The sequence below is a fragment of the Crinia signifera genome, chromosome 4, assembly GCF_055691185.1.
Source record: "Crinia signifera chromosome 4, ASM5569118v1, whole genome shotgun sequence".
NCBI classification, from domain to species: Eukaryota; Metazoa; Chordata; class Amphibia; order Anura; family Myobatrachidae; genus Crinia; species Crinia signifera.
In genome coordinates this window covers 325,669,739-325,680,867 of record NC_139220.1, presented here as the reverse complement: position 1 = coordinate 325,680,867, position 11,129 = coordinate 325,669,739, and the positions used below count along the sequence as shown (strand labels likewise).

At 39.9% G+C, this 11,129-nt stretch overlaps 2 protein-coding genes across 2 annotated transcripts; both read left to right on the top strand.

Annotated features, from left to right (window-relative positions):
- Positions 1 to 34: 34 nt before the first annotated feature.
- Positions 35 to 7,248, top strand: LOC146073440 (olfactory receptor 11L1-like). Its single transcript, XM_083180619.1, has 2 exons — positions 35 to 932; positions 7,037 to 7,248. Exons 1-2 carry the CDS (start codon positions 35 to 37, stop codon positions 7,246 to 7,248), a joined length of 1,110 nt encoding a protein of 369 aa, XP_083036745.1.
- A 1,609-nt stretch (positions 7,249 to 8,857) lies between these two features.
- LOC146073439 (olfactory receptor 11L1-like) lies at positions 8,858 to 9,787 on the top strand. The gene has a single exon (XM_083180617.1). It carries the CDS (start codon positions 8,858 to 8,860, stop codon positions 9,785 to 9,787), a length of 930 nt encoding a protein of 309 aa, XP_083036743.1.
- Positions 9,788 to 11,129: the final 1,342 nt, after the last annotated feature.

The window sequence follows — 11,129 nt, the reverse complement described above, 5'->3', positions numbered from 1 at the left end:
TTATATGAAGATTCTGTCATTCAGTTCACAGAAGATGCAAAATAATATCACCTTCGTTGTTCTTACTGGATTTCAAGGACTTCATCATTTCAAAATGTTGCTGTTCTTCTTTTTGCTTATTATTTATTGTGTGACCATCTGTGGAAATGTGCTAATCATTACTTTAGTTTCAATAAGCCGGAACCTTCATTCGCCTATGTACATCTTCATAACACAAGTGTCTTTATCTGACATCCTACTGACGTCAAATATTCTTCCTAACATGCTATCTATTATACTACATGATGGAAACACAATGTCTTTGAATAGTTGCATTGCCCAATTTTTCTTCTTCGCCAATGTAGAATGCTGGGAATGTCTTCTTCTGACAGTCATGTCTTATGATCGGTACCTGGCCATCTGCAAACCATTTCTATATAGCTCAACAGTTAATGACCTGTTTTGCCTTAAAGCTATCCTGTTCACTTGGTTCTTGAGTAGTTGCTTGACTTTAATCAATGCCATCGCCATGTGCAATTTAGCATTCTGTGGAGCAAACGTCATTGACCATTTCTTTTGTGACTTTATGCCTCTACTAAGTCTTGCTTGTTCAGATGTTTCTGTAGTTTATATTCAGACAATGATGCTCTCTTTTTCTTTAGTCGTTTGCCCATTCATAATAATTGTTGTATCATATGTCTACATCGTATTAACCATCTTACGGATCCCATCTATCACCAAGAAGAAGAAAGCCTTCTCCACCTGCAGCTCTCACCTGACCGTGGTGTCCATATTTTATGGGACACTTATTTCAGTTTATAATGTTCCTATCAGGGGAAAGTTATTAACTGTGAACAAGGTCCTGTCTCTTTTTTACACTGTGTTTACACCAATGCTTAACCCAATAATATACACATTGAGGAACAAAGACTTCAAGGAAGCTTTGAAAAAAGGTATATACAAGTTTAAAACCAATATGTAATTACTATATAATACAACAGAAGAGAGGTCCTATATGGATAATTATGGAGTTATGGTCAATACTTCAACAGGCCCTTTAAGAGTACGTACAAGGATCCAAGGTGGCAATAAACACACTGGGGTGGCCAAAATGCGATGTCGCGAAAGATCAGGATGCCCCCTAAATCCAGGAGGAAAACATCTTAACTTCATACACATTGGGCGGTATTCAATGTGAATACCGGCGAATATTTTTTTTTTTTATTAAATATATATTCATGTGCTTACAGCACATGAATAAAAATAGCATGCCCCTCCTCAGAAAAAAATTCCAGATTTTTTGACACCAATTGTAAAAAAGAAAACACTTTATTTTAAAAGTTCACCTTCCACTTCACCATAAAAAGATAGCGATTGCTACACGGTGAATCATGGCGAAAAAAAACTTGAAATGTATTCGCCATCTGGTCATTGAATAGGGTGATTCACCGTTTTAGTCAAAAATTCGCCTTACAGCACAAAATCGCCATAAAAACCTGCCGAATCAGCCTCATTGAATACCGCCCATTGTCTGAGCTTGAATTATACAGTAGGTTTTGAACCAGGGACTTTCATTTAAATCCACTGTCAAATTTGACCCCATGCAGTGGGAAGTTGAAAAATATCATCTGAATAGACATCTGAAAGTGATAGAACCTAATAGCAATGTACAAGGTGATGTTATAATACCACAATCTCTTAGAAAATTGCATGGTAGATCCTCATTTGAACCTGCCTCTTATAATGCTTTAATAGAATGCATCAATAAAAACATATGCACATATGCTTGGTTATGACGTCTCTTAATTTAACCCGACTGCAGACATGTATAGTAATATAAAAAAGAAAAGATATTAATCTATTAAAAAAAAGACAAAAAGGCACCTGTGATTTGAGTTGGTTCTCAAAAGCAGCTGCTGGGTATAGGGGTAGTCAATCCCTATGAAATAAAGCAAAGGAAATACACAGATAAAGCAGCGCTTATCTACAATAAAAACATATTACACAGCAATTGATGAAAAAAAAAAACATTTATATAGGAAAAAAAGGAAACAGAGACAAGGAAACCAGTTTGAACTGGATGGGTGGTCATTGGTTTCACTATACACAAATGTTCATCTAATTACATTGATTTAGGTATCTGGAAGGGCAGGTATAGTGGTTGTTTCACCATACTGACATTTGCGACTGTTGACGGCAACTGAAACAAGCTAAATCAAAACAACATTTGAGGTTTATTCAGGGAGTTTCACGCAAACAGAAAGAGACAAAAGGTAACAAATCTTTAAGAATTTAACCATTAATGTTTCACGTCCGGCACTGGTAGTTACGTTTAAGCTAATAAGACGCAAGTGGCGCCATGGAATTGCGCAGTGCGCGCTCGTAATACTTTCCATGGCGTAGAGCTGCAATTTCTTTTTCCACACACTATACAACTTAACACGTGTTGTCGCAGGACTTTTATTCTAACAAAAACTAACCTGGAAGTTTTATTTTAACTTTATGCCTGCTTATGCCAATTCTAATAACGAATTTTGGGGCAGATGTATTATAGCGGCGCTTATCGCGCCACTATAATACTTCCTGCTTCACCTCATTAGCAGGCGAAGCAGAAAGGGACATCGACAAGATGTATTAACATCTTGTCTGCCGAAGCTGGGGAGCACTAACTCCCCCCTCCGGCGATGTCCTCTCCTGGAGATGCGCCTTCTCCTGTCCCCCGGCCCGCTCGACTGGGCATGCGCGGGATCTCGCTGCTCACGCGAGATCCCCAGTGCAGCCCACAGCTAATGCTGGCGAAGCCAAAAGCGGCAGCAGGCGGAACATTTGGCCTGCTATCATTTAGATAGCAGTGCCAAAATGGACTGTACCGCATCCCGGCTCCTTCATACATAGGGAGCAGCGGTATAGTGCACATAACGTGCGCTAATACCCATTCTACCCGATAACGCCCAGTCATACATCTGCCCCACTGCTTGCTATCCAGCTTAAAGCAACACCAACCTTGCATTATCCTTGGGGAGTTTATTGGTTTTATTAATTGTGTATTTAGCTATACTGTTTTTTTTTTATTTGAATCTATATTATTAAGGTCAATATCGTTAATAATTATGTATCAGTTCATAAAGTGATAATAAATATGTATTTTATTTTTTAACATACTCTAACCTACAGTATGCACAGTTTTGATTTGCTATGTTTTGATTTTTAACCTTTTTTTTCTTGGGTGAGTTTGAGCAAACCTTTAGAAAACAGCAGCAGCTGGTTAAAGCGAAAACTGGGTACTATTGGGTACCCTGCTTTAAGTCATCTGAAATACTGACTCCTAAATCTCTTTCTTCCACAGTACTTTCCATTTATACTACCTTTAATCTATACTTTATTTAGCCTTTGGATTTTTAAGACCTAAGTGCAATACTGTACTTTGCACGTTTTAGCATTCAACTGTTGTTTCCATGTTCTTGACCAGCCCTTCAAGTCTACCTAGATCCTCAGTCATTTACTCCTCCCTGTGTGTCTACCCTCTCTGTGTCATCTGTAAAACATCATACTTTCCTTTAAGTACCCATTGCAAAATGACCAAAAAGAGCATTGGTCCAAGTACAGATCCATTGGATACTGCGCTGGTCACTAATTATTCTATTGCTTTGCACAAGAAAGTCCAATCCTCTTCTGTGAGGTTTCAGATTGAGCTAAATGCCTGGTCAATGGATAGTGGCACATGGAGCATGAATGACATTGACTGGATGTGACGTGATTTAGAAGGTTTGTAAGGGAAAAATAGGCATGACACATGTCTGGGTAGTTGGGTAAAGGTAACAGCTTTCTCTGGTAACAACATTGTACTGGCGAATTCCGAGGTCCCAGCCCAATAAACTTCACTGGAGAGCTGCACCGGGATTGGCTGCAGTCTGTGATGTCAGTAACAGGAAGTCTGTGATGGGCTGGAAGTAATCATGGGGCAGATGTATTAAGCCTGGTGAAGATATAAACTGGAGATAAAGTGGAAAGAGATAACGCACCAGCCAATCAACTCCCAACTGTCATATTTCAAACACAGCTGATTGGCTGGTGCATTATCTCCTTCCACTTTATCTCCAGTTTATCTCTTCACCAGGCTTAATACATCTGCCCCCATGTTACTGAATCCAAGATGGCCGTGCACATACCATGGAATTGAGGGAACTTTGATTTGTATGCAGCGTGGCTGCGGCCTACATTAATGGTGGAGAACAGCACTGAGTGTCAGGAGGTTAGTAGGCCACAGCAGTTTCAGGAGAGAGCGCTACAGTATGGTAGTGAGTGCTACAGTATGCAACGCTGAACAGACACCGGATTTTCAGCAGAATGTGTATCTGGATTTACCCTCCTGGGTGTGCAGCTCAGAGCATGCCTGGAGAGACACTTGAGAGGTAGGAAAGTGTTTCTAACTCCCTGATTCATGACATCCATGGGGGAGGAGTCAGCTGTAAGGCTACAGATGAGAAGACCAGAGAACCTTCATATTTTTGAGAAACTGACAATGCATCTGCTTAGCGTTCAAGTTACCAGGACAATACATAATATTGTACTGCAGCACCATGTATAAGCGGCCCTCCCGACAGCAGCAGGCGGGAGCTAGAAGAGAGGTTTCCCCCAGCCTCCCACCATGCTGGGGAAGTATGTGCACCCAGCAGGAGCTGTGGGACCATAATCCCGATGCAGGTCTTATTCCCCGGACTTGACACAGCTGCAGAGGCATGCTCCGGCTGGGGATCATGACACCTAGCCATCTATCTCTCTATTTATTATTTATTAACAGTTTCTTATATAGCGCATACATATTCCGCAGCGCTTTACAAAGAGTATTTAAACATTCACATCAGTCCCTGCCCTAGTGGAGCTTACAATCTACAGTATATTCCCTACCACATGTACACACACACACACACAGACATTCTAGGGTTCATTTTGTTGAGAGCCAATTAGCCGGCACTTGTGTATTATCTGGGCGCCTGATTTTTTCATCGCATGCCACTACTTAAGGCATGCAATGCGATGCGATTTTTCATTATAAAGACCCGATTTTTAATTGTATAGTCACCCATGGGTGATTTCATACCCCCACTATCCAACTACGCATGGAGTTGATTTTATATAATGTGGCGAGCGCAGCGAGCCACCATGCCCGAAGCGTGGCGAGCGGACGCGGATTACTTTACATGTATAGATAGATAGATAGATAGATAGATAGATAGATAGATAGATAGATAGATAGATGGATAGATTTACAATTGTTATATCTTATTTATGTCTTTATTGTAGTTATTGTTAAAGTTTGCATGACTTTATATTCTACTCTTAGGAATACTCTTAATCAAACACTAGAGATTCTCTGTAAGTCTGTAAGGATTGGAACGTCATTTGGCAGTTAGCACAGGATTATACAGACTTAGTACAGTATATATGTGACAGAGATTTGCATGTGTCTGTATGTGCGTGCATCAGTCTTATTATCAGTGACACAGATAAACTCTATGTAAGTATTATCTGTTTTCTTACCTTATCCCATTACGTGTTGCTTAAATGAATTGATACTGCAGCAATATTTATTTCATTTGTCACATTATATGTTATTTATTTCCCCAGTAGGTTATTTATCACATGTACTGTGCTGACATATTTATCTTCACATTGATAATAATCACAATCATTTATTCATTCTGCAGGTTCCTCAATGATTGTCATGTGTGTAAGACAAATATTTGTCAGGTCACTCAGCAATTTGTCATAGTGGCTCCATCGTTACCAATCCTATAATTAGCCTATAACACAGATAACATCTGCATTGCTTTACCCCTGATGCTCATGGCTAAGGACGAGTGTTTGATTAATAGTGCATTAACCATGCAACATCAAATTAGCCCTTTTATTTTAGCAACATTGCTCTTTAAGAGGTTTTTTTTTTAGGATAAGATGTAAGTTTTATTGTATTAGAATAAAGGTTGCAACTTACTGCTGACTTTTAGTTTTTTGTTTTGTCTGTCAACTTTAACGATAAAAGTAAAACTAAGCTATGGTGTTTCCCTCTCTGAGCTATGGTTAGTCTCACATGTTCCCCTCTCTAATAAGTCAAGTCTAACCTTGTCCTTTTGACCTACAAGTGTCACTATTCAGACAGTTTTTTGTGTGATAAGGATGTGACTACAGATAAGAACCACTCAGTCCATCTAGGCTGCCCCCTTTTTATCTTTTAGGTAACCTTAACCCTATTTGATCCTTGGTTACTTGCAATGATATTTGGATGTACTGTATGCCTGTCCGAAGCATGTTCAAACTCTACTACAGTATCTTAGCCTTTACCACCTCCCAATACCTCTCTTCCTTTTCCATCCTGTACTTTTGTAAACTCCTGATATATACGAACATTTCTATACCCCCTCCCCCATTTCCCTTCTCTGTCCCAAAGTATACATATTGAGATTTTATTAGTCTTTCTATGTATGTTTTGTGGTGTAGGCCATGTACAATTTTAGTTGTCATTCTTTGTAAGATATCTAATGTATTTATATCCTTCTGCAGCTATGACCTCCAGAACTGCATACAATATTTTTGATGAGGCCGCATCAGTGAACTATACAGAACTGGAAACAGTATTCTAGCTGAGGTTGTACCAATGGACTACAGTATACAGAACTAGATACAGCATTCTACATGGGTCTGTACCAGGAATCTATACAATGTCATTGTTATTTTTTTCTACTACGTATTGCTTCCTCATTGCTTAGTTACAGTACTGTACATTGCTTCCCTGCCTTTAAGTAATCTGAAATACTGACTCCTAAATCTCTTTCTTCCACAGTACTTTCCATTTATACTACCTTTAATCTATACTTTATTTAGCATTTGGATTTTTAAGACCTAAGTGCAATACTCTACTTTGCACGTTTTAGCATTCAACTGTTGTTTCCATGTTCTTGACCAGCCCTTCAAGTCTACCTAGATCCTCAGTCATTTACTCCTCCCTGTGTGTCTACCCTCTCTGTGTCATCTGTAAAACATCATACTTTCCTTTAAGAACCCATTGCAAAATCACCAAAAAAGAGCATTGTTCCAAGTACAGATCCATTGGATACTGCACTGGTCACTAATTATTCAATTGCTTTGCACAAGAAAGTCCAATCCTCTTCTGTGAGGTTTCAGATTGAGCTAAATGCCTGGTCAATGGATAGTGGCACATGGAGCATGAATGACATTGACTGGATGTTACGTGATTTAGAAGGTTTGTAAGGGAAAAATAGGCCTGACACATGTCTGGGTAGTTGGGTAACGGTAACAGTGGGGAAGATTTTTCAGATAGTAATTAACCAATGAAGTAATCTGGCACTTTAAAGGCAATGTGTGTCATGAAAAGTTGTGCGACATTGGAATGGTTGCATATTGCCTTGGAAGAACTGTAACACCAGGGAAGGCCTCCATGCAGCCTTGGCAGGGCACCGTATAGAGGAGGGCCACACATGGGCAGAGGAGGACAGAAAGCAAAGCAGCTCTATATTAATCCAAAAACTACCATAACTGCTTATCAACAGGTCTGATCGGAATACGGTCATTGGGTCACCAGCATGTTGGTCAACAGTCATGAGGTCAACATGAGTCTAGGTCAGCATGCAAGAAGGTCGACATGAATCATTATGTTGACATGGGTTAGGTTGACAGTAAAAAGGTCAACATGGGGTTTTTCACATTTTTTTGAGCCGACATGTGCTGACAGACGGTATTTCATGCCCTGCCATCCACTAGGGCTTGGCAGGAGAATAAACTAGTGTGCCGAATGTAGCGAGGCGTCGTGCCCGAAGCATGGCGAGTGCGCGCAATGCTACATTTCAGTGTCCAAGTTGACTGTATCGACATTCGGGACAATAAAAATGTGAAAAACCCCATGTCAACCTTTTGACTGTCAACCTAACCCATGTTGACCTAGACTCATGTCAACCTTCCTGCATGTCAACCGAGACACCTGTAGATCTAAATTCATGTCAACCAATGATGACCCAATGATCCACACCTGTCTGATCTATTTGGAAGCCATTTATTTAGGTACTTGTGTAATATCTGAGCGCCCAATTTTTTCATTGCATTGCATTGCATCGCATTGCATGCAATATAGTGGCATACAATTCATGCGATGCGATTTTTCATTGTAAAGACCCAATTTTTAATTGTATAGTCACCCATGGGTGATTTCATATCCCCACTATCCAACTACGCATGGCGAGCGCAGCGAGCCCCGGGAGGGGGCGCAGAATACATGTAAAGTAATCCGCGGCCGCTCACCACGCTTCGGGCTCGGTGGCTCGCTGCGCTCGCCACACTATATTAAATCAACTCCATGCGTAGTTGGATAGTGGGGGTATGAAATCACCCATGGGTGACTATACAATTAAAAATCTGGTCTTTACAATGACAAATCGCATCGCATGCCTTAAGTCGTGCCATGCAATGAAAAAATCGGGCGCCCAGATAATGCACAAGTACCTTTATTCATTTATTTTAAGTCTATTTATTATTTATTTTAAACTTGGAATTAATTTCATGATATGTTAATTGCATATTTTTTTGTGACTCATTTTCCAAATGATTACTGCCCTACTCAAACACGTCCATAACCTCTCTGTTTATATAAGAATTTTGTGGATTTTTCCTCCAGAACTTGGTCTTACAGAAACAGAGATTACTAACTGGACTATGATGTTAACAGCCTACAATGCACATATCTGTTTGACATACTGGCCCAAACTGTTTCGCTTTGTTCTAAATATATATTTTAGGATAAATAGTTGTGTAAATTAATTATATAACTGCATTTTATATGAAGATATTGCATTTTAATTGACAGAAGATGCTAAATAATATCACCTTCGTTGTTCTCACTGGATTTCAAGGACTTCATAATTTCAAAATGCTGTTGTTCTTCTTTTTGCTTATTATATATTGTGTGACCATCTGTGGGAATGTGCTAATTATTGCTTTAGTTTCATTAAGCCAGAACCTTCATTCTCCTATGTACATCTTCATCACACAAGTGTCTTTATCTGACATCCTACTGACATCTGGTATTCTTCCGAACATGTTCTCTATTATACTACACGACGGGAGCACAATGTCTTTGAATAGTTGCATTGCCCAATTTTTCTTCTTCGCCAATGTAGAAGCCTGGGAATGTCTTCTTCTGACCGTCATGTCCTATGATCGGTACCTGGCCATCTGCAAACCATTTCTATATAGCTCAACAGTCAATGATATGTTTTGCCTTAAAGCTATCCTGTTCTCTTGGCTCCTGATTTGTTTCATGACTTTGGTCAATGCCATTGCCATGTGCAATTTAACATTCTGTGGAGCAAATGTCATTGACCATTTCTTCTGTGACTTTATGCCTTTAATAGGTCTTGCTTGTTCAGATGTTTCTGTAGTTTATACTGTGACCATGATGATCTCTTTTTTTGTAATCATTTGCCCATTCATAATAATTGTTGTATCATATGTCTATATCGTATTAACCATCTTACGGATCCCATCTATCACCAAGAGAAAGAAAGCCTTCTCCACCTGCAGCTCTCACCTGACCGTGGTGTCCATATTTTATGGGACACTTATTTTTGTTTATAATGTTCCACCCAAAGGACAGTTACTAAATGTGAACAAAGTCCTGTCTCTTTTTTACACTGTGTTTACACCAATGCTTAACCCAATAATATACACATTGAGGAACAAGGACTTCAAGGCAGCTTTGAAAAAAGCTGTATTCAAGTTTAAAACCAATATAATATAACACACATAAACATATATATATATATATATATATATATATATATATCCAGAGGTAGGGATCACACTCTCCTCCAACCACAGTCGACTGCCGGGGTGTCACCTCAGGAGATCCTGGACAAATCCAGTCCACCAATATAGCCACAAAGAATGAGGACACTCACCGGTCTTCTTGAAAACAGACAATTTTTTCTTTATTTAGTCCATCTCACCAAAATAAAGTGCAAAGTGCATGACAGTGGGCCAAGGGCCAACGTTTCGGTCCGCCACCAGACCTTTATCAAGGCCCCCACTATCTCCTCCTAAAGTGCATAACCTGCAGCATTACCATGTATGCCTTATATGAGCCCAGCTAGTAAACAGCAACGCCCCCAGACAAATACATAAAACCTGGAACTATAACATATAACATTCCATAGGTGTGCAAAAGCTTAGTACTCCATGTCAGTTAATAGTGTATACTTACACCCATATTCCCGCCTGCCACATCGGGAGAATAATGTGCAGCTGTGCCACATACGCAGGCACATTTCCTGCTTCATGGTGTATAGTATTCCAATGTGTCCGGCACCGGAAGTGCGTCTCAGTGGCGTCACTTCCTGCCGGTGGAGCGCACAACCAGGAAGTGTGCGTTCCATCTACAGCGCTAAACTTTATTCATACACAAGTGTCATTTAACACTGCCAAGCGGCGGTAATACATTGCTGCTAGCGTCATCGCCTGTCAGTGGAGCGCACAACCCGGAAGTGTGCGCTCCACACAGGCACCAGCACTGCTACTCAAAAGCGCTATAGAAGAAAGCGCTGTAGAATACATGGATAGCCTTGATCTAACAAGGCATAATAAAACTGAGACCAGCAATCAAAAAACGCCATCACAACAGCAACCCATTAGTATAAATTACCAAGGCACATGTAGGTCTACATGGTAATACTGCCACCTAGTGTTCATTTACAATTAAATACCACAAACCTGCTGTTTACTAGCTGGGCTCATATAAGGCATACATGGTAATGCTGCAGGTTATGCACTTTAGGAGGAGATAGTGGGGGCCTTGATAAAGGTCTGGTGGCGGACCGAAACGTTGGCCCTTGGCCCACTGTCATGCACTTTGCACTTTATTTTGGTGAGATGGACTAAATAAAGAAAAAATTGTCTGTTTTCAAGAAGACCGGTGAGTGTCCTCATTCTTTGTGGCTATATATATATATATATTACAGACATAGATAGGGGTTCATATGACCAGTGGTTTATTTATTTGCAATTTTTTTTTATTTATATAGCGCAGCATATTCCATTGTGCTTTTCAATTGGAAATAACAGTGATAAAACACACTGGGTAGAAA